Source organism: Drosophila simulans, chromosome 3L (genome assembly GCF_016746395.2).
Source record: "Drosophila simulans strain w501 chromosome 3L, Prin_Dsim_3.1, whole genome shotgun sequence".
NCBI lineage: Eukaryota > Metazoa > Arthropoda > Insecta > Diptera > Drosophilidae > Drosophila > Drosophila simulans.
Genome location: NC_052522.2, coordinates 22,684,733 through 22,708,947, shown reverse-complemented (window position 1 = coordinate 22,708,947; position 24,215 = coordinate 22,684,733). Strand labels below are relative to the sequence as shown.

Below are 24,215 nucleotides of genomic sequence, written 5' to 3'. Positions count from 1 at the left end.
TTATTATAGTCGATTTATTGTACTGTTTTTACGGCTAACTCCTCCGGTGATCGCGCTGCTCCTGCGGCGTTTCTACTGCAACGCCTTGCCTCGTTGTCCTGTGCTACCTTGACCACGGACGACAAGCTGGCCCGAACGGGTTTAGGATGTTATGGTGCAGGGTGTATCGTCCACAGGTTGAGGCAACGCTCAGCCTGGGACCACCTTTGCCGACCACTAACTCCACTGACCCTTTTAGACACGCCAGGTCCTTGCTCCTCCACTACAAGGATCTCCACTTGCACTGCTCGTCCTTCCGTGTCCTGCGGGCCTCTTACTGCCCGACGCTTCCCCTGTTTTTTTCACCAACTTCTCTGCGCGTTTTCACTCACAAACTCCTTATTTGCACGTTCTGTCTCACTGTTTTCTTCCACGCGCGGTCTTGTTCACTAACTGTTTACTCCTTGCCTTCAGACTTCGTCCTGACCGCGCTACTCGCGCCGGTACTATCCTCGTGTACGAACGGTTCCGCGCGTGTTGTGACTGTCTGCCTTGAACTGCACTTGCGCCGTCCCTTTATAGGCCGCGGGGATCCCGGTTTTTTCACTTTCGCGCACGGCCTGTTTGGGTACAAGGTCCAACTCGTGTACCGTTAGATTACGATGCGTCCTCTGTGAGCATGGCCAAAGTCCGCACCGTTACCGTTGGACCTACGAGCCCTTGGCAGGATCCAGACCAAGGTCCAGCGCGTTACGTTAGTTCGCGGTCTCTGCTTTGCCACAGTCCAGGGTCCAGCGCGGTACCGTTAGTTTACGGTCTTTCCGCTTTGCCGGGGTCCAAGGTCAATTAATTACCGTTTGACCTGACCGCCCTTGACTCTTTCTGCGTCGCAGCCGTCTTCGCTGTTGCTAGGCCGCTCCCCTGCATCCAGATTTGTGCGGACTTTTATGACTCCTCACAAACAATTATAGGTAAATAATAAGAATCTGTTTAAGCCTTAACTTTTATTAATTCGCTTAAGTGCGTTGTTGAACAACATTTGCGTCTGCAATATTCATACAAATCAAAGGCAGTGAACAGTAAAACAAACATATAGAGTTATATTTGTGGACGTACATAGCCAAATAACGAAAACTGCCGCTAATTTATCTTATCGATCTTCCCGCTTTAACGGAATTTCGAGTCGCTGTCTTTGCCGTTTCGTTGTTGTTCCTCCTGACATGAGTGCTGAAAAGTCTGGAAACGTTACCGCTGAAATTTTTAAAGCGCAAGGCGGCTGCAAATAAGAAAGCGTAATGATTATCAGATTCTTTGTGTGCGTTAATTTCGTTTGATGAGTCCATTCTGCATGATTATTGAGCTTCAGCACGCGTTTATAAACATTCTCGAAATTTAAATAAATTTGAGTGAGAAATTTGATGATGTTCTCGTTACGCTTAAGTCCTTAGTTCGGGTGGAGATTTCAAAGCGCGCCTCGCCTCGACCACCTTTGCTGATGGCATTTATCCGTGTGATTGTCACCATCAGCAGCGTTCACTCCGACAAATCGAAATTCCAGAATTCGTTATAGGATATGCTTACTGGATGGGGACTTTTATTCCATGCATACGAGTTGCCCCAGGTCCTACCAAAAAGCTCTGCAAACATTCTTATCTCTTGAAAGAAAAATTGAGGGCATTGTCCATCCGTCAGGGCCTAATACAAGGCTTTAATTAAGGAGTACTTGCATATGGGACGTATGTCAGTTTTCGATGGATCAGCGACGACATCTCCTGGATACTCCTTAAACGATGTTCTGATGGCCGGTGGAGTGATTCAGCCAAAGTGCTGAATCACTCGACCGCACAATTTGTGCGTGTTTAACCTGCATACTATTACTTATGGCACGAATCTTGCTTCCTACCTTGCTGTGAGGTCGCAGTTGTCTATTGATGAGGAGGCGACGGGGCTGCCGTGACTTCTAAGTTGATGGTTTGATATCTGATATCGCCAGCTCCAAAGAAGATGCCATAAACATAATGCAGCTGATGTCCGGCAATTTTAAACTGAGGAAGTGGCGTTCAAATGTACCATCCGTTTTAGAAGGAGTTTCGGATGATAATTTTTAAAGTTTGACGATGAAGGCGGTTTTACAAAAAGACCTCGCCTGAGCTCTCTCTTGTACTCTTCGCACCTACACCTTTGGCTTAGTGTTCTGCTGTTCGCAATGCAATTAGTTTATTCTAACTAGACAACGTTATAATTCATGTGTACAAATGTTGTCTTATCATAGATATCATCGAAGTCGTTTGACAGCGTACACTAAAACATCTCCACGGCTTCACTCACAACGTGCTGTAATATGAATGCACACAAATCGAATAAATGCAAAGGGTTTATTCTACAAAAATGAAGCGTATTTGAAGATGTAAGAGGGGGTATAAAGTTTTATGTCATATTATATTGAGTAGAACGAGTAAAAATTACCGAAGTGTCATAATTGTGCGATAACTATACTTTCGTGTTTCTTTTTTTTTTCTTTTCTGACTTTTGATGTCAAACTAACTGCCCAAAACTAATAGGATATTTCTTCATAGTTTTATTAGTCTTTTTAAATTTATATCGATTTTCCAAAAAAACTATTTGCCCACAGTTTTGAAAATTTTTTAAAATTTTTTATCATTTTATTTGATAATTTTTTTATCATTTTATTCCCCAAATCGATACCCATTAAAATTATAAAATTTCGAGTACGCATTTCCACTAGCTGATTAACGGGTATCTGATAGTCGGCGGGGGACTCGACTATAGCATTCGTTCTTGCTTTCGTTTCATTTGTATACCCTCGTTATTCCTCGTAGACAGAAAAGGGTATTCTAGTTTCGTTAAAAAGCATGTAACAGATAAATGGATGCTTTTCCGACCAACAGGATCAACAGCTGAGTTGATCTGACCATGTCAAACCGTATGAACGTTGAGATCTGAGGAATGCTGCACAGGTTTGTATATTGATGTTGCCTCGCCCACTTGCGTATAGACGGAGAGGCATGACCAAAGAGACATGGCTGGACAAATATTACTACTGTGAGTACGCACCGTGAACTAACAGGACGTTTGTGGACCTTAGACCCGAGCAGACCAGTCGTCATGGGGAGGACTCAAGGGCAGCCAGGTCAAACGAGAAATAATGGACCTTGAACCCCTGCAAAGCGGAGAGACCGTGAACTAACGGTACCGCGCTGGATCGTGGACGCCGCGCTGCGGACGGGGATAACTGTAGGAGTCCAGAGCAAGTATTCTAACAAAGAAATTTGGTGGGACGAACAAACAAAACTCTCTGAGCTAGCCGTTGCAACACATAGCTACCAGAACCAAGAAAAACACTTTGGTACAACTAAAAAAGTAGATAACTATTTGCTTTTCTTATTTTATTTAAGATTTAATAACTTTTAAATGTGTTATTCAATAGTATCATATTTTGTATTTGGAATAATAGTTGTTATGGGAAGGGTAGGTATCCATAGTCCATGTCTGTGCGCTATTTTCAACCGCGAAGTCAGCTGCTTCTTCCACTTGGTCCGACGATTTTGAAACCATGTTTTTACCTGAACTTCCGTCAAAGATAATGATTTTGACAGTTCAACACGCTTGCCAACGCTAAGATATTTGTCTAAATTGAACTCATTTTCAAGACGTTCCAGCTGTGAGGAACTATAGGCCTGACGAGGTTTTCTGTCAGTAAATTTCTTTCTCAGTTGTTTTTCTTGGAAACAAAAAAGTTATTTTTAAAATTTTATTTGGGGATTTTAATTATTTAAATGGAAAATAATACCTTGAAAGTTTGTCGAGTTGGTTAAATAAGAGGGAAGAATACTTTCTGTTCGCCATATAAAACGCGAGGCTGTGCTGTCATCAAATGTGATGGGAAACCGGAGGTGGTGTCCTTGACATAACTGAAAATTTGTAAGTGGGGTTTTCTTATTTCCTCCCTGAGGAAAGCTAAATTCATACAGTTTTGAAACATCGCCTGAAATATACAAATTCGATTATATTTTTATTACTTTTAAGAAGATTTTATTAACAGAGAGAGAGAGTCCGCTTAAGTGAGTACCTATAGTACCCATAATGTACGTTACGATACTCACAATTTCCAAAAAAATAAAATAAAGTAGCGCTTTATATAAAAATTTGCATTGTATATAAAAATTTAAAAATTGTATTTTATAACTCTTATAACTTTCCTTATAACAACCATAGAGAGAAATGTATCTAAAAAAACATGATTTTTTTTGCAAAAACTATTAAACCCCTATAAAATCCAGAAGGTTCTAGAGACAAAGACGCAGCGCAAGTTTGTTGACCCATATGACCAAACCCACTCTAAAGCCCTCCACGCCCACATTTTTGAAAGTTTTTTCGAAATTATTTCATTATTTTATTAGTCTTGTAAGTTTTTATCGATTTGCCAAAAAAACTGTAACGTCCTAAAGCCGCCGAACCGGTCACGCCCACACTTTTGAATAACCTTAATTTTTTTTGTTCTCATTTTAATCCCCAAAAAATATCGATATCCCAGAAAAAATATGAAATTTCGCGTTCGCATTCACACTAGCTGAGTAACGGGTATCTGATAGTAGGGCAACTCGACTATAGCATTCTCTCTTGTTTTTCATAATTTAATAGTCTTGTAAATTTCTATCGATTTGCCAAAAAACTTTTAGCCATGCCCACTTTATTGCCCTACAACCGCCCAAAACTTCCGCGGCCACATTTTTGAACCACTTTAGATATATTATCATTTTTTTTTTTTTTTTTTTTTTTTAAAGTGGCTCACTGCCAAGCCTGGGTTAGTTGTGAATGCCATGTTCCTAGTTAACGATGAAAACTAACCGCCCTAGAAGTAGACGTTAGCGAGAGTCGTTGAGCTGCTGCCTGAAAGAGATGGAGTCGCCCGAGTTGCTGGGCTGAGGACAACTACAAGATTGACGAAGCGGGCCGTGAATAAGCTGTGTCTGATACCCCTTAAGGACGCTGTTGATGATGTGGGGTCACGCAGGCGCCACCAGCACCTTAACCTATGTCTATAATTATGGCCAACATTGGAGACACAATTAGTCGGCGGCAGATGCAGATTAGCAGAGCATATATGGAAGCTCTCCTCTCTCGAACTCTCTCTTGTACTCCCTTGCACCTACACATTTGGCTTAGCGTTCTGCTGTTCTCAATGCAAATATTCGATTCTCGCTTTCGTAACCTATGCACGCGCATTACTGAGAAACTTCGTCGGAATTCGCTACAAAACAAAAATGGTACTTTATTTTTGCAAAACAAGCTAATAAAAAAACTTATTAGCCCAACATAGGTATTTAAGTGCTCTGTTAAATTTTACCCTGTTTAATGATCAGTGTTACAATAACTATTTAAACCGCTGTAAGTTCCAGCTCACATATGATCTGAAACAGTTTTATAATTTCGATAGTACCAAGAGCTTCCTCGCTATTTTTTGAAAATACTTCAGTAACATCGGATCAGGCAATAGCTGATCTATTTGCCAAGTTTTTTTTAAACAACATAGTCTATATCAAAGTCGATTTTAATATTTTCTTTCTTTCTCTATTTAAATTTCTAAATTATCTGAATGGCAATAGGTTCTCTTTAAATAGTTCCCTTATTTGCATTCTCGGAGTTACATCCGGTTTCCCACAATGTAGCCACCTTATTCTGCTTCTTTAAGGATAAAATTACCTTATCGTAGGAAAAGTTAAATATTCCCCCCTTTATATTACCGGCTTTGGTTTTGTCTTGTATATAAGACAATAAATCTGATGACGTTTGTTCAGGGGAAAGCCGAAAAACATTTTTGTAGTGTAACCACCGTGAGGGGGTTTAGTGCTGCAAATTCTATTTCTGAGGGACCTTCGCGGTGATAAACTAATCAGGACAAGTGGGTTCACTGGTTGATAAACCAGTGCAGACAAATCGGAATCTCTAGCAATCCCAAGCTGGACACCCTTTATAACGGGTTGATTAGATTGCTCCGAATGATCAGCTGTGGAGTCCAGTTGTTGGAGGGAGGCAGCGTCGGTCTTGAATGTGGTCTATCTGTAGTCAAGTTGGCGGAATGTAAACATTTTAACTATCGATAAGAACGGGTAGTCGATATATTGTCGTCGACCATACACGATCGAGGATACTCGATCACTCTCTCGAGAAAGCCCCATCCATATAGACGTGAAATAAATAAATAAAACGGGTTTCCCGACCGTCAGATACTCTGCACTCTGCTAGTGAGAATACGAACACGAAATTTCATCACATTTCTGGGGTATCGATAGATATTGGGAAATAAAAAAAAACAAAAAAATTGCTTTTATAAGTGTGAGCGTAAACATTTTGTAGGTATAAGAAGGGGCGTGGCGTAAATGTTTTTGGTATACCCATAGAAATTGGCAGGACGATGAAAAATCAAAACATTTTTCAAAAGTGTGGTCGTAACAGTTTTTGGATGTTTGTGGGTGTTAGAGTGGGTGTTAGAGTGGGCAAAACATATTTTGGCAAATCGATAAAAATTTACAAAACTTATAAAAATATCGAGGCATTTTTCACAAGTGTGATAATATATTTTTTTTTATTATGAAGTGTCCGTAATCGTATTTATCTATAGGACCTGCGACGGTATATATGGTAAGCTTCACCTTGCCAATTCTATCTTCATTTATATATATTTTTTTTAAATTATTAAAAAAAAGGTAAGTAAGCAGAAGTACATGGAATTTCAAAAAATTACACCATAACGCCCCAGGGCTGTCAATCCCACAATTTTCAAAAAAGTTTTGGTATGGTTACAAGACAAACCAAAATAGAATGCTATAGTAGAGTTCCCCGACTATCAGATACCCGTTATTCTAGTTAGCTAGTTCTAGCTAGTTTGAACCTTTGTTTTTTTATTACCCTTCTTGGACAACTTAATCTAATCGGTATGAATTTAAACGATTTTTAATATCAAAGTTATTAACAAAAATTATATGATTATGAGCATTCAAGAAATGGAATGTTTACAATCAGATCAGCCAAGGCGATCCTTGATCCTGATGAAGACTTTATATGGTCGGAAACGCTTCCTTCTACATAAAAATGTCGTATGCTGACATTTGTCGCCCATACGACCTGTAACCAATAAAAATAGCTTTTACCTTACGGACGGTCAAGCGGACGAACAGCTGTATAGAGGGATATTGCTAGATCGACATAGCCGTTAATAAAGGTTACGAGGTTAAAATTTTCCCCTTCACTGCATATTATTGTGTTAAAAATGAATAAAAACATTATATCTATGAATAATTTATATAAGAATTTGGATAGCTTGAATGTTTTTATGTTAGACACGTTTTTGTGTGTAATACATATACTCACACAAAAAATATATTTAGCTTTTAACAATAAATGGCACCACATACTTTACTATAATGTTTCTATTGACAACTTCGTTTTCTTACTTGATGTAACATTAGTATTGCCTTTGGACAGACTATTTTGCGATGAGTGGGCCTCTGAAGTGCTCAAAATACTGTCAATACTAAACGCTCCTAATCTTCCCTTTTTTTTTATTTGTATACTTTTGCCAATACAAGAATTTAATCGCGACTTATCTTGTTCGAGCTGCGGATTCATCTTTCTCTTCCGTGTGACTACAACTGGAGTTTAAAATGTTGACTGTGAAAATACAAATGCTCCTACATATACAATTAAGCTGTTTAAAGCTCGTGCCCCGCCCAGAATTCACACATCGTTATTTCATTCCTGAAATGTACTAATGAGAATAACCATCAAGATTGTCCGTCAACAACCAATCAATATGCTTGCTTAGTATCTTGAAGTATGTGTAGCATCAATATATGCACATAAACACACAAAGTATAAATCCAATTTTAAATGTGTTAATTTATCACCTAATTTCTAATTAGGGAGAAATATTATATCAACAAATCATACATCTTTTTCAATTACAATTGCTTACTACAACTGGCGTTGAAAGCAAAGCAAACAAGAGAGAACACTATAGTCGAGTTCCTCGACCATCATATACCCGTTACTCAGCTGGTTTGAGTGCAAACGATAAATTTTAAAAATTTGTTGTCATATCCAATAAAAATTCAACAAAATACGCATAGGATCTAGGGAGTGAACGAATTTTTTGACATTCCGTAACTGATGGCACACCATAACAAAATAATTATTTGCCCATTTAGACGTGACAGATAATTAAATTAAGGATATTTTATTTTCTTAATAGAAAATAATAAAACAAGAGAGAATGTTATAGTCGAGTTCCCAGACAATAGTCGGTATCTGATAAGATACCCGTTACTCAGCTAGTGTGAATTCGAAGGCGAAATGTCATCATTTTTTGGGATATCGATAGATAAATTTAAAAATTGTTCCAAAGTGTGGGTATGACCGGTTCGGCGGCTTTAGGGCGTTAGACGGGGCGTGGCAAAACGGTTTTTGGTAAATCGATAGAAATTTACAAAACTAATAAAATTATGAAAAAATATTGACAAATGATTCAAAAAGGTGGGGGTGGCAGTTTTGGGTGGCTTGTGGGCGTTAGAGTGGGCGTGGCAATATTGGTCACCTAACTTGCGCCGCGTCTTTGTATTTAAAATACAGATTCTGCTGAATCTCAACCTTCAGCTTTAATAGTTCCTGAGATCTCGATATTCATACGGACAGACGGACGGACTAGTTTTTAGCTAGGGAGAAATAAGAATTCTTGTCACTTATTTCTGGGAAGACACACACCAATTATTAATTATTATTATATATATGTATTTTTATTATTTTTTGATCAATATCCATTGCCTTCTGCCTTTATATAGTCCACAGCTTTTAAGAATGTTTTAAAATGGTAAAACTCCTTTCTAAATGAACTCAAACTATTTTTTCTCGAGCATGAAGACGGACAGAAAGTCAGACGGACGCCTAGTGATCCTAAATACATATATGGTATAGAGTCGAAAGGCGACAATGAAGAAAAATCTTTTTAATGGACATGTTTTTATATCAAAAGATATAATGATATTATTCAGAAGTTTGCAAAGCAGTGAGGAGCGACTGTATTAAATACTATCATATATTCTTGATTGGGAATCATGTTTACGAAAACTATTCTCTTAGATTTTAGTCTATCTGCATGAATCTATTCCAAAATTTCTATTCTTTAGCAAGTAATATAGATATATGTAGGTCCGGGAAATGCCGAATCGATCTAGTATATCATTTATATAAATATCTATATAAAAAGAGGAATATCTGTAAAATAATTTCGAATAAAACTTAACATTTGTTTTGATTAATAATTGTTTTATTTCGGTGTGCAGTTTTTGGAAAAATCAGAAGACTTTATGTACATAGTGGCCATAGAAACAGTGTAAAAGAAATAATAATAATTCGTAATCGTATTTATCTACATAACCTGCGACGGTATATAAGATTGAACTTGCCAATTTTATCTTCATTTATATATTTTTTAGGCGGTGTTAAATCATTTAAAAATTTTAAGTGAGCAGAAGTACAGGGTACTTCAAAAATTACACCATAACACCTCAGGGCTGTCAATCCCACAATTTTCGAAAAAGTTTTGGTCTTGTTACAAGACCAAACAAGAGTTCGAGTTCCCCGACTATCAGATACCCGTTACTCAGCTAGTTTGAACTTTTGTTTGTTTTTTTAATTTATTAAACGAAATTACTTAATTGACTAGCGTACTATTACCCTTCTTGGACAACTTAATCTAATCGGTATCAATTTAAACGATACTTAATATCTAAGTTATTTACAAAAATTATATGATTATGAGTATTAAAGGAGTGGAATGTTTACAATACTAATAAATTGTCTCATTTATTCAAAATCCTATCGAAACTTAAAAATAATATTTAAAATATCTTCATCATATATTCTTACTAACTGAGTAACAGCTATCTGGTACTCTTTACACATTTACAAGGCTAAATAACCAAACAGAAACATTCACTAAAAAAACAAACTAGCGCTGATTCTACTTTTCTAGAATCTGTATGATTAATCCCTAGCTATTCTGAGTATCTAAGATCTTGACGTTTATAGGGACGCAAAGACGGACTTGGCCATATCGACTCGCTACCTTCTACCTTTTACATAATTTTCAACTAATCAATATTCCTTTTGCACACAAGTAATAGGTATAAAAGTAAACCACTTATGAGGCTCAAAAGGTTTTTACGGCACTATTCGGTTTCACATTATGGAAAGTGTGAAAACATTTGTTGGCAGCGAAAGAAAAGATAATAATTAAATAAAAGAAAAAGGATGACTTCTTTTCAGCGCGATAATTGAAGTTTAAATAACCTATTCAGACTTATATTTTTATACCCGTTACTCGTAGCGTAGTAAAAGGGTATACTAGATTCGTTGAAAAATGTGTTACAGGCCGAAAGGGGCGTTTCCGACCAAATACAATATATATTTTTTTGATCAGGATCAATAGCCTACTCGAACTGGTCATGTCCGTCTGTCCGTGTGAATGTAGAGATCTCATGAACTATAAAAGCTTGAAGGTAGAGATTCAGCATGCAGACTCTAGAGACAATGACGCAGCGCAAGTTTGTTGATCCATGTTGTCACACGCACTCTAACGCCCACAAACCGCACCACACTGCCACGCCCAAACTTTCGAAGAATGTGTTGATATTTTTTCTTATATTTTTTTGCCAAAAAACTTATTATTTAATATTTATTTAAACTTATTATATATTTTTATTTCTCTCGGTTTTCCGAACAAATTATTGACACGCGCACTCTTACGCCTACAAACCGCCCAAAACTGGCACGCCCACATTTTTTAAAATTTGAAGGTGACAGTTTTGGGAGGTTCTAGGAGCATGGCAAAAGTATACATAGAGAGAAATTGGCACGATAAGGAATGAATTAAACAGAGACAAAACTACAGTCAAAATTGTCGTCGTTGTTTTTTTTGGTTTGTTGACGATAAAGTGGGCAAGGCAATATTAATAAATAAACATGTGCAGCGTTTATGCCTTTAGAATCTTGATCTCAACTGTCTAGCTTTTATCGTTCCTGAGATCTCAAAGTTCATACGGACAAACAGACGGACAGTGCCAGATCGCCTTGGCTATTGATCCTTATAAAGACTTTATATGGTCGGAAACACTTCCTTCTACATAAAAATGTCGTATGCTGACATTTGTCGCCCATACGACCTGTAACCAATAAAAATAGCTTTTACCTTACGGACGGTCAAGCGGACGAACAGCTGTATAGAGGGATATTGCTAGATCGACATAGCCGTTAATAAAGGTTACGAGGTTAAAATTTTCCCCTTCACTGCATATTATTGTGTTAAAAATGAATAAAAACATTATATCTATGAATAATTTATATAAGAATTTGGATAGCTTCAATGTTTTTATGTTAGACACGTTTTTGTGTGTAATACATATACTCACACAAAAAATATATTTAGCTTTTAACAATAAATGGCACCACATACTTTACTATAATGTTTCTATTGACAACTTCGTTTTCTTACTTGATGTAACATTAGTATTGCCTTTGGACAGACTATTTTGCGATGAGTGGGCCTCTGAAGTGCTCAAAATACTGTCAATACTAAACGCTCCTAATCTTCCCTTTTTTTTTATTTGTATACTTTTGCCAATACAAGAATTTAATCGCGACTTATCTTGTTCGAGCTGCGGATTCATCTTTCTCTTCCGTGTGACTACAACTGGAGTTTAAAATGTTGACTGTGAAAATACAAATGCTCCTACATATACAATTAAGCTGTTTAAAGCTCGTGCCCCGCCCAGAATTCACACATCGTTATTTCATTCCTGAAATGTACTAATGAGAATAACCATCAAGATTGTCCGTCAACAACCAATCAATATGCTTGCTTAGTATCTTGAAGTATGTGTAGCATCAATATATGCACATAAACACACAAAGTATAAATCCAATTTTAAATGTGTTAATTTATCACCTAATTTCTAATTAGGGAGAAATATTATATCAACAAATCATACATCTTTTTCAATTACAATTGCTTACTACAACTGGCGTTGAAAGCAAAGCAAACAAGAGAGAACACTATAGTCGAGTTCCTCGACCATCATATACCCGTTACTCAGCTGGTTGAAGTGCAAGCGATAAATTTTAAAAATTTTTTGTCATATCCAATAAAAAGTCAACAAAATACACATAGGATCTAGGGAGTGAACGAATTTTTTGACATTCCGCAACTGATGGCACGCCATATCAACAGATAAGTAAATTAAGGATATTTTATTTTCTTAGTTGAGTCACGAAATTTGTGTGTTGACTAGTGTTCACTTCATTTTATATACCCGATATTCGTAGAGTAAAAGGGTATACTAGACTCGTTGAAATGTATGTAACAGGCAGAAGGAAGCGTTTCCGACCATATAAGTTTTATATATGTATTTGTAAACGTAGTCGTTGGTTCGAAAATTTTGGTTTTTTAATTAAAAAAGCGAATCCGTTAGAGGTTGTCTTGTATTTAGATTTATTCGTATAAAACCCTAAACTGCCACGCCCACACGTTTTACAAATTTTTTTGATACTTTTCTTTGTTTTTGGTCTTATAATTTTCGATTCGCTTCTCAAAAAACTTTCTGCAACTCCCATAGGCAGCCTAAAACTGCCCACACTTTTGAAAATTCTTTTGATTGTATACAAGTTTTTAGAAAAATTAGGTTATCTTTATCCTTTAAAAAATATATAACAGGTAACAGAACAAAACAGAAGTAACCTTTTCCGGATATATAATATATATATATTTTTGGTCAGGATTAATAGCCGAGCCAGCCAATAAGGCTGTTTAAAGTTCGTGATGCCTGCAATTTACTCATGAGAGTTACCATCAATACCACCATTAACCAGCGAACAACCAACCTGCTGGGTGTACAAACAAATAATAAAAGAAGAGAGAATGTTATAGTCGAGTTCCCAAACAATAGTCGGTATCTGATAAGGTACCCGTTACTCAGCTAGTGTGAATTCGAAGGCGAAATTTCATCATTTTTTTTGGGATATCGATAGATAAATTTAAAAATTGTTCCAAAGTGTGGGTATGACCGGTTCGGCGGCTTTAGGGCGTTAGACGGGGCGTGGCAAAACGGTTTTTGGTAAATCGATAGAAATTTACAAAACTAATAAAATTATGAAAAAATATTGACAAATGATTCAAAAAGGTGGGGGTGGCAGTTTTGGGTGGCTTGTGGGCGTTAGAGTGGGCGTGGCAATATTGGTCACCTAACTTGCGCCGCGTCTTTGTATTTAAAATACAGATTCTGCTGAATCTCAACCTTCAGCTTTCATTGTTCCTGAGATCTCGAAATTCATACGGACAGACGGACGGACTAGTTTTTAGCTAGGGAGAAATAAGAATTCTTGTCACTTATTTCTGGGAAGACACACACCAATTATTAATTATTATTATATATATGTATTTTTATTATTTTTTGATCAATATCCATTGCCTTCTGACTTTAAATAGTCCATAGCTTTCAAGAATGTTTTAAAATGGTAAAACTCCTTTCTAAATGAACTCAAACTATTTTTTCTCGAGCATGAAGACGGACAGAAAGTCAGATGGACGCCTAGTGATCCTAAATACATATATGGTATAGAGTCGAAGGGCGACAATGAAAAAAATCTTTTGAACGGACATGTTTTTATACCCTTGCAAAAGATATAAGGCTATTATTCAAAAGTTTGCAAAGCAGTAATAAACGACTGTATAAAATACTACTCATATATTCTTGATTTGGATATGCGGTTCGTCTGTCATTCATGTTTACGAAAACTATTCTCTTAGATTTTATTCTATATATCTGCATGAATCTATTCCAAAATTGTCTATTCTTTAGCAAGTAATATATACAGTTTGCCAAGAAACTGTTTAAACACTGTAAAATAATTTTTTTTGATAAAATTGAATATAAAATTTAAGAATTCTTTGTTGAATTAAACGCAATTTTATTATAAAATATATTTAAACATTGCTTATTTTACTTATAAATCAAAAAACAAATTAAAAATATTAAATATACAAGAAAATAAACAACAAATTTCAAGCTTACACACTTTTGGCACTGTCAAGAAACTCTTTTATTATATAACATATCCACATCTAAAATTTAAATCATATCAATTGGATGTGCGTAGTGTAATTTGCTTATAAAAACTACATTATATTTTCAAATTGCGCTGTTTGGATTTTTTGGCCAACCCGCAACGTCCATCATGATGTTCCACTATCAAAATAAAAATATCTTTTAGCAATAGTATCTTCGCATAATTGTATTAAACTATTGCCAAAATGGATATAAGTGTGTTGGAATGGAAGAAAGTGGATCTTTTCAATATAATCGCCGTACCATTTGTAAAGATTCCGAATACAGCAGAAATATCGTGCTACTGCTTCCCCGAATCAAAATCAAGCACTGAGGAAAGAAATATAAAATTAGTAATTTGTGATAGAAACGGAAATATTCTTACTTACTTTTCAAATTGGGATTGTATCACCTTTAAGTCTCCATCCAACCGGAAAGCTATAGCTCTTTGTTCCCTTACCAGCAATAACAGCCTTGCGACTGTCACACCGGATACCAATAATGGTATTCACATTGAAGTATTTGACCTTAACAGATTAACAAAAAAGCAAGCAGCTCCAATAATTGCATCTGCATATACTCAGCCTTCAAGTACGCCCTTATGCCTCAACGCAGACGTCATTGACGATAAATTGTTTGCGTTGGCGATAGGATTGGGGAATGGTGATATTCTCTTGCATTATGGAAAAATCACAAAAAACTTTTCTACAAATATTCGCCAACATACTGTTTCTGGAAACGCAGTCAATGGAATACATTTTGACTTCAAAACACAACCTTTAGATACAACTCAAACAATGTTTGTGACATGTGTTCAAGGAGTTTATTGTTTTATGTTAAAAGAGAAAAGCATAATGGATACAAAATTTGTACTTGATAATGATAAAGGTAATCTTAATTACCGCAGTGTAATGCGCAAGGCTGGAGATTGCGAATTAAATGATTCGATGTTGGTTGTGGGACGGGCAGACGCTGTCTATTGCTACACTCCTGAGGGAAGGGGTCCTTGTTTTGCTATCGAAGGAGCAAAGGAATGCCTGGCTTGGGTAGGTCATTACCTGATCGTCGGCGTCAAAAACTTAAAGCAGAATGTAACGACACTAATTGTTTTGGACACAGAAAACAAAATCATAGTTTTTCAAAAGCAATTTCAAGAATTGTTTTATGTAATCAGTGAAACCAATTTTTGCTATGTTGTTACGAATTCTCGCGACGCAAATGCTTGCGACATATTAATGTTAGAACAAAACAGCATAGATGTTAATATACGTCTCTTAGTTGAAAAAAATATGTATAATATTGCTTTGAGATTGTTGCATCGAGAAGGCTATAATTCAACGCCAGAAATGGCATTGGTACGATTTCAGTACGGAAATCACTTACTTCAAAAAGGAGACATCAGTAGAGCTACTCAAGAATTTATTAAAACCATCGGTTTCATTAAACCGTATGCTGTCATTTCGAAGCTTTTATATTCCAGATACAATACCTTTTTACTAAATTACTTGTCCGAATGGAAAAAAAAGAATGAGCCTTCAAGCTGTCATACAAGACTTATTGAATGCTGTAGTAAGCGTGAACAAATTAAGCATGAAATGCAGCAAGATGATTCCAAGCACTATAAAAGCCCTGCGGAAATAAACCATCATCTTTCAACCATATCAAAAATGTATTTCGCATGTAGCCTTTCCAATCAGTTGACAGTTCCAGTTGAAGAAGAGCATTTATTACATCAATTGTTAGAATATGGACCTGCATCTCTAGCAGTTGATCTCACTACTTATTTAAATAATATAACATTTGAAAATGCAAAAGAATCAAAAAATATTCTTTCTTTCTGTTCCATTTTAGCAGATCATAACGATTATTGCGCTAAAATGTTAGCTAAAATCATAGAAGCCTTTCCAGTCTGTGACGAAAAACTATTATTTTATTTGCTGGTCTTTTATTTCAAACTCTGGCAAGTAGATAAAGTAAGTTCAAGTTTTGTCTCAGATTTTATAAAGACACATTGCTTGCGACTGGACAAAACTATCATTGTAAGTAGGCTTTATACATTTTTTAATGTGACACAAAGAATACACCGCCATCAAATAAATACAGGCACATTGCATAACGAAACAATAGACAAGTGTGATGAAAACCTTACGAAAAATAATGCAAATGTGGCTTTAAATGGAAATTTAAGTAAAAGATCATTTCTCATGATGTTAAAAAGTTCTTGCTCCAATGAAGAAATAAAAGCTATAAAGATAAAACCAATATTTACGGATGGATTAATGCGAAGTGTAGTTGATTCTGCGAATGAATTAAAGTTAGTTGAGAATTTCAACGAAAAGATTAAGAGGTCGAGATCCACGCTGTCTCTCTATACAAACAATCCAATCGAGTTTCGTAATGATAAATGTGACATCTGTCATGAAATGTTAAGTACGCAGTCCATATATTTTCTTTGTCAACATTCCTTTCATAGAGAATGCCTCAATTACAAATCGACAAAACGTAAAGAAAAGTTATTGTGTATTATATGTAAAACCAGAAATTTGATAAGTCCAAAACATTCTTCCAATTTTTGCTGTGATTCTTCAGATACTATTGCAGCACTTGCAAAAATAGTTTCTATAGGAAATAAGTTAGAAACTAAACTTATGATAGGAGGACGGCCGAAAAGCGATGGCGTTACATCTTCTAACCCCTTTGATTAAAATATAATAATTTAAAAAAAGCTATATCTGAAATTATGTTCTTTAATTTTTAATATATTATTCGTTGTTATAAATAAATGTACATATATCGATACATTATATGGCGCTGCCAAAGTAACCAATTTTCTATTTTAAATGTGAGGTCTTTCTTAGAAAGAAAACAAAAATTTTCTCGCAAGCATTTTGGCACAAGCAGATTCTTATTTTTCGTCATAACTGGTTTATTTTTAGGCTGAGATCCTTGCTTTTTACCTTTTCAAGAAATGTTTTTGTTTGATATCCGACTGTTTCGTTAAGCTTACATATTTTTGCATATTGAACAAAAATGTAATAAACGATATATATTTAAGGTAGCATACAATTTTCATTGCGTGGCTTGCGATCCTGATCAAGGATAAAAATACTGTATAAGGTCGGAAACGCTCTCTTCTTCCTTCGAGTTTAGTATACCCTTTTACTGTACAATAGTAAATTTCAAATTACTTAACATTTTTCCTTGGTCGTTGTCCTTGCTTTGTCATTCCTCTTTTGGTTGCTGTGTGTTCGGCGGAGCTTTGACAAAGCTCTCGATACTTCCCTGTATCCTGTATAAATTGCGAGGCTTTTAATTACTTTGAATCGATCATCTGGGGTCAGGTTTTTAAAGCATAGGCAACAATTTCTTGAGTGCCCAGAATTTTTACAGAAGGCTTCGATGTTCCAGAAACGTTGCCATGGATTCCCACGTTGCAATTGAATTCTTGAAGATTCGGTCCTTCAAATGCTCATTCCTTTTCGCCTGACTAGACGAATCCAGCTTTTGGACAAGTACTTGGGCGATAATGCGATTTGTTCCGTTGAGCCCATTCCGTTTATATCGCGAATAAGAGCGTTAAATTTGTGCGTCAGTTCACAAAGCATTGAATATGGACCACTCTGCACTGCCCTTAGCTCCAGAATCTCAGGAATGTTTGCCTGAAATACCAAACGCCCATTACCAAATCTGTTATGTAATAAATCCAATAGTTCCAGTCAGTGAATGGTTTCCAGCGCAGTGTCCCTCAGACATAATCGTAGGTGCTGCAGCTTTTTTATGTTGGTAAGGTCTAGCGAATTTTGGATGCTCAAGTGGAGGCAGCGACGTTGGTGATGGCCACAATCACTTGTAGAAATGCCGTCAACGAAGGTTGAGTGGGAGTGCATTTGCACGACGCGCTTTAAAATCTTCCCCCGAACCGAGGATTTAAGATTCCCAAGATTGTCATCAAATTTCTCAGTCAAATCACTTCTGATTTCCTAAAAACTTAAGTTCTTCGTTGAAAATTTTCCGAATTTTTTGTTGTAGTTCATAGATCTATCGATCAGCTCCAACCTCACATGAAGAACGGAATCGTCAAACGAAGTTAAGACCGAACTTGACAGAAAATCCGCTAATCATTCCACTCTATGGGATATTACAGCCGCATTGCGCTTTAAAAATGCCTCCCTGTTTGCATTACCGGTAACGTGTTCAGAATTTTTAGCAACCGTGGCAACAGCAACAACAACGAAACGGCAGAAACAGCGAAGGATATATTCGACTCTTACGGAGTCTGCGTAACACGAACAGGGCGGTTGCCCGGATCGTTCGTGTTGGAATTTTGCCAGGCGGTTCTCTGGAAACGGAGACGTTGTGGTACACAACTAAAATTCCTAACCCACGTGCCCGGCACTCAGCTCCGCAGTTTGCGCCATCCAGGACAGCGGAAACGCGGTCGCGAGCAACCCACATCCACTTACGCCCGCACCAGTTTGAGGAAAGTCTGGGGTGGAACGTGTTGTTACTGATAACCGGGTGATCACGTTTAATATCAATTTGGTGGGAAATCTGAGCCAGCCGCACGTACTTATTAGAGAGCAGACCAACAAAATCAGTATCGGCGTTTCACTGACAAACATAATATACAGTATGTCAAGAAACTGTTTACGCACTGTGAAATATTCAACTTATTACACAGTGTGTAAACAGTTTCTTGATATACTGTATATGATTTAATAATATATATTCCTCTTGACGATACCATTGCTGATCGTCCGTCAATTATTGCAGCAGCTGCTGAGAGGATGACAGATGCTATTATTATTACTGATAGGTTTTTAGTCAATGAAGGAGTCATAGAAAGCTGCGGGAGTTAGACTCTATGACACTCCTGCAGCTTTCTATGACTGGGGGAAAAATGTGCCGTCGAAAAATCTAAGTTTCTTGGCTGTCAAAACTGAATCCAGGTAGCTATGAACACGACATACGGAGTCAGCAAAATGAGTTATTTTATTTTTTGAAGTATTAAACAGCGAAAAAAAAACAAAGTTGCGCATACAAAACTAGTCTTTCATTTTATTTAAGTTCACCAACGAATGTCGCTTCCAAGTCGGCTATCATTTTAGCATCATCTAAAGATGATTCCAAGTCCGAAGGAAACATTTTTACAGATTCTTCAGCACTGCAACAGGATGATATTAAATCAGACTTCAGATTATTGCCATTACAAATTCCTTGGGGTTGTCCTTCTAAACTCTGTGTACTGTTGATTTTTGATGCGAGCAAATGGTCATCTGATATCTCATTTATATTTTTTGTTGTGTCTTCAGCAACTAAATCTTTTGAGTAATTTTTACAAACGACTTCAAAAGGTTTCTTTTTATTCAAGGAATTGTTGTCGTAGCCAGTGTTTTTTTGATCATCGTTATTATTTTCAATTGTTTTAATGGCCGATATCAGTGGACTTTCACTATCACAGAATCTGTCTTCGGGACTATTGATAGTTTGTAACAAATCTATTCTATTTTCCGTTTCATTTGTTGAAAAGACGGTTGTTTTCTTTGAATTGTCAACACTTTTAAAATTTATATCCGCCTTTTGAGGATGAAGCATCAGTTCCAACAAGTTTGAACTATGACTTTGCTTAAGTGCAATGCTATTATTAAATAATCGGGATTCGTGCAAAAGATTCCAAATTATTTCAGAAGGCGTAGGACATCCATAGTTTCGTAATTTTAATAGCACTGTGAAAGACTTGTAAACTTCCAAGCGTCCGTCCCAAGTATCCACCAAGTCTGGTTCTTTGCTAGACTGAGAATGCATTTGAACACAAATTCCTAATAAGGTGTCGTGCACCGCCTGTAAGAATAAAGTTATAGACAAGATACCTTATTACCTCTCGCAAATTATACTTTCCTTTAAAAGTTGATGCTTTATCAAATGACCAGACGATAACAAAAACTGTTGTAGGCAAGAGTGTGCTTGTTGACTAAGCACACGATAGTCTTCATTACTTAATGAACATTTCAGCATCGAAAATGGAGTCTCAGGTGAATGTTTCAAGTATGGTCCGCTTACCTGGATTAAATTTATAAAATGTGTTCAAATATATTGGGAATGCGTTATACTGTTATGACGATACACATTGCAAAGCTCATTTATATAATATTTATGTATATAAATAATTAATGTTTATATATGCAAAGAATAAATTTAATGAGCTCAAATAGAAGAATTTAGGCCGCGATGCACACTTATCCACTTATAAGGATCAGGTATAGATAATAAAATAAACGAAATTTCAACTTTAGTAGTTTAAAGTCGGCTTCATCGACTTCTCAAAAGATAAAAATACTAAGGGTGTATATTACTCCTGTCACTCGAGCCAGGATTGTTGGTTGTACAATGTATTCATTGGCTAAAATGCTGAAAAGAAAATGATACCGTGTAAACGCGGCGGAATTTGCGACTGACTCTAATGACGGAAGAAACGAAAAATTTTATACATAGTTCCTTATGTCATATTCGTATGACTGAGATCACAACATACCCTTAGTATAGTTGTTTTCTTACACATGTGTGCATTGTTATAGAATATAGTAATACAGGGTTCTTATTTTCAACACAATGTACTACATAAAAAACAAAGAATGAACTCTGCAACGTGTTGCCATAGCCGTATTTCACTTTTAAAACAATATTTACACTTTTTTTTGAAGTTGGCCTTCGCGTTGATATATCATCAAACACTTCCTTGATAAGAGTATCCGCAATTATTTCGCAATGGCTTCCTTCTTGTAGAGTAGAGCACCATAAGGATATTACTCTGTACACCACCAGGCGCATATTCCTTAAAATGTCAAAGTTGATAACATTTTTATTTGTTGCTCATTTAAAAACAAAATTATTCGTTCTATGGAATTCTATTTGGGGATATTGATTGCAGGAGTAAAACAAGAGAGAATGCTATAGTTGAAATTTACAAAACTAATAAATTATGAAAAAATATGCAATTTTTAAATATGTGGGCGTGGAAGTTTTGGGCGGTTTTAGGGGGTTAGAGTGGGAGTGGCAAAAAGTTTTCACTTCGCTGAGCCTTAGACGTCGGGTAGTTCTCCGACACATATCGTTTAATGTCCCCCACAGGTTTTTAATCGGGTTTAAATCGGAAGATGGGGCTGGCCACGGCATTATCTCTATTTCATTTTTTATTATAGCCAATTTGCTTGTGTTTTAAGGACATATTCATTTTGGTCTATAATACCATAAATCATATGTTTTGGACTGATACCAGAGTACTCCAGGTACTCCGCGTTTGGAAAATATACCCGTTACTCGTAGAGTAAAAGGTTATACTAGATTCGTTGAAACTTCAAAAGATAAGTCGATCTGGCCATGTCCATCCGTCATTCAGTCCGTTTGAACATCGAGATCTCAGGCACTATAAAAGCTCGAAGAGTGAGATTAAGCAGACAGATTCTAGAGACTGACACAGCGCAAGTTTGTTGGCCCATGTAAATGAAAAATGTTTTGATCATTTTTGATTTATGTAATAGTCTTGTAAATTTCTATCGATTTGCCAAAAAACTATTTTTCATGCTAACTCCAACGCCCACAAGCCACCCAAGCCTGTCACGCCCACACTTTTGAAAATATATATAAATATTTCACTTCGACTAGCTGAGTAATGGGTATTCAATAGCTGTGCAACTCGACTATATCACTCCCTCTTGTTTTTAAATTAGTTTACAACATTTACAAGGTAGTACTTACAAAACTTCTTTTAAATTTGCTTCTTGTGACATTGATTTGTTTGTTTTTTCAAGGGCTTCCAATAAAATATTTAGAACAAGCCGGAAGTCCATCCTTAAGTGTGTATGACATCTATAAATCAAAGGTAAATGAATATAAAAGAGAATTTTTAAAATGTAAATTACAATCTTGGAACTTGTTTAAAACCGAAAATATATCGGACCTCTTAAAATTTGCACTTTTGAAAGATTTACACGGATCTATACGAATTTTAGTCACGTATTCCCCTGTTCCGAAAACTCCTTCCTTCAAACATTCAGCTTGATTTTTTAAAAGTACTTTGTGCTATCTTTTGAAATGGTAGTGTTATCACATTACTTGATGTTAAATGTTAATTATCACGACATACGATTTCAAAATGTCATCATATCTGATTTGTAAATACATTTTTTAAGAAGTCATCGCTGAATGTCGATGAATTTGACTATGTAATACTTATTTTACAAATTAGATCTGGTATTTATTTTATTGCTGTTACTTACGTTTTAATGACAATTTCCAAAAGCTCCAATAATTTTATGTGCATTTGCGGCAAAAATATCTCAAGATATGCATGATTAATTTGTAAATTTTGTTGGTGTACATGTGTATTTAGTCCATTTTGTATTAAAGCCAAGATTTGATGTACGCAAATATTTTTTTTGAAAATAAATTGTTTGCTAAAAAATGCATTGTGTTTAATTTAATTGCAGTTACATAAAGTAACAAATATTTTTCTTACCTTAAAGCAATTTTTAAATATTCAATAAGATTAAAAATCCGTCCAAAAGCCTGTGAAGTCCTTTCAAAAGGATCTTTTAGCGCTTCAAAAGTGAAAGCTCCAAAATGATTTGGTATGAAGGGGCTGCTAACTGATTCTTCAGGCATAACTATTGTTCTATTTATAATATATTGGATATTACTCAGTAAAGATAATTGAAAATCCTTCCATTCAGTTATATTATTCATATGTTCCTTATCGGAAATGCCATGAATTTTGTGTAACAAAAGCCAACATTCACCAGATTGATAAACAACTTCATCGTTTTGGTTGTCTATTAATAGTACTAATATATTTTTTATAGTTGATACTTTAGCTTTTAATCCTTTTGGGTAATATTTGAGGCATTTCTTAATTGTGTGTAAGGCGGCAATAGTTGAGCGATTGTGTTTATATATTTCGTTGTGAGATAAGCATTCGACTACTTTATATAAATGAGCAGATGCGAATGCTTTCGACATATTACCGTCGCTCTGAATTTTGTCCATAAGGAGTGCTGAAAAGTGCAACATATTTATATTTCATACACGTTTAGATATATTTCATAGAGAGCTTTTTAAACAAAAAAATGTATTACTGTGGACGGCTGCCCACGTGAGGAAGATTAGCGATAGCAGAGAGTATTAATACTGCATTTTGCTTTGTTATAAAAATAAACTAGTTTATTGTCAATAAGCTTCAACTTGGCTTTACTTTTTTCTGGCACATCGTATTTGGAATGTTTTATTTTATTTTCGTTACTAACATTTTTCCCAGATTAAAAACTTACCCAAGGCGGAAAATATTAAATCACCATATAAACACAACTCAGGTAATTTGCATGATTGAACTAATAAACATGTCCATGTATGAACATTCTCTTCTAATTTAATGTTACTTTTCTTAAGGTAACATATTAAAAGTCGCAATCCAAGAGAACGTCGTCTACGGTTTTTCAGAGTCGAAGTTATGATTTGATCCATACTGATACCTATTGTTCAATAAAATAAATCATACAGTACCCATTAGAAATCGCAAAGATTTAATATTGGTGAGTAATGGAATTACATACCAAATTGAATCCCACTTAACTTATTCCAATTCTAATAAACTTTATAAATAAAGCCAACATGTGGTTAACGCTGTTATCAAATTAGTGTGCCCACCACTCAGTTATTTAACTTGCTTTTACTGATATTAATGTTAAGAAACTAGCTATTTTTTCTAAAAATATATGATTTCCACCGAAACTCATCTATCTCTATATTTTGACGCTCGGGTTCTGCACACAAATCATAAAAACTTTATTAGCTAGCCGTTGCAGTTCGTAGCGAGCAGAACCGAAGAAAACAGTTAGTTATAGCTGTTTTAAAATTTCAATGTTAAATCACTGATTCGCGTAAATAGATAAAAGGTTATATGGTATATATGCATATATATATATATATGCCTATTGTTCAATATATATATATATATATATATATATATATATATATATATATATATATATATATATATATATGCAT

At 35.7% G+C, this 24,215-nt stretch overlaps 3 protein-coding genes across 3 annotated transcripts; 1 reads left to right on the top strand and 2 right to left on the bottom strand.

Moving 5' to 3' along the window:
- Positions 1-3,367: 3,367 nt before the first annotated feature.
- Positions 3,368-8,055, bottom strand: LOC27207446 (homeobox protein MSH-C). The gene is made up of 3 exons (XM_039293617.2): positions 7,455-8,055; positions 3,791-3,985; positions 3,368-3,721 (listed from the first exon to the last, which is right to left on the bottom strand). Exons 1-3 carry the CDS (start codon positions 7,627-7,629, stop codon positions 3,417-3,419), a joined length of 675 nt encoding a protein of 224 aa, XP_039149551.1. The 5' UTR covers positions 7,630-8,055; the 3' UTR covers positions 3,368-3,416.
- Positions 8,056-14,248: 6,193 nt separating this feature from the next.
- On the top strand, positions 14,249-17,214 carry LOC27207245 (vacuolar protein sorting-associated protein 11 homolog). The gene has a single exon (XM_016182971.3). The coding sequence runs from the start codon at positions 14,363-14,365 to the stop codon at positions 16,859-16,861; it is 2,499 nt and encodes an 832-aa protein (XP_016033046.1). The 5' UTR covers positions 14,249-14,362; the 3' UTR covers positions 16,862-17,214.
- Positions 17,215-19,194: 1,980 nt separating this feature from the next.
- On the bottom strand, positions 19,195-23,880 carry LOC6739172. Its single transcript, XM_016171986.2, has 8 exons — positions 23,762-23,880; positions 23,480-23,680; positions 22,672-23,206; positions 22,433-22,609; positions 21,912-22,022; positions 20,844-20,988; positions 20,055-20,216; positions 19,195-19,997 (listed from the first exon to the last, which is right to left on the bottom strand). The coding sequence occupies exons 2-8, from the start codon at positions 23,670-23,672 to the stop codon at positions 19,215-19,217; spliced, it is 2,106 nt and encodes a 701-aa protein (XP_016033047.1). The 5' UTR covers positions 23,673-23,680; positions 23,762-23,880; the 3' UTR covers positions 19,195-19,214.
- Positions 23,881-24,215: the final 335 nt, after the last annotated feature.

Bases quoted from the DNA above. Each gene is read 5' to 3' on its own strand.
- LOC27207446 (XM_039293617.2), bottom strand. From the start codon at position 7,629: ATGAATCCGCAGCTCGAACAAGATAAGTCGCGATTAAATTCTTGTATT. The intron at 3,986-7,454 runs GTAAGAAAACGA...TGTATATTTCAG, and splicing joins CAATACTAATGTTACATCAA to GCGATGTTTCAAAACTGTAT. The intron at 3,722-3,790 runs GTATTATTTTCC...TTTGTTTCCAAG, and splicing joins CAACTCGACAAACTTTCAAG to AAAAACAACTGAGAAAGAAA.
- LOC27207245 (XM_016182971.3), top strand. From the start codon at position 14,363: ATGGATATAAGTGTGTTGGAATGGAAGAAAGTGGATCTTTTCAATATA.
- LOC6739172 (XM_016171986.2), bottom strand. From the start codon at position 23,672: ATGGATCAAATCATAACTTCGACTCTGAAAAACCGTAGACGACGTTCT. The intron at 23,207-23,479 runs GTAAGTTTTTAA...TGCACTTTTCAG, and splicing joins TTTAATATTTTCCGCCTTGG to CACTCCTTATGGACAAAATT. The intron at 19,998-20,054 runs GAAAGTATAATT...TTATTCTTACAG, and splicing joins TAAAGCATCAACTTTTAAAG to GCGGTGCACGACACCTTATT.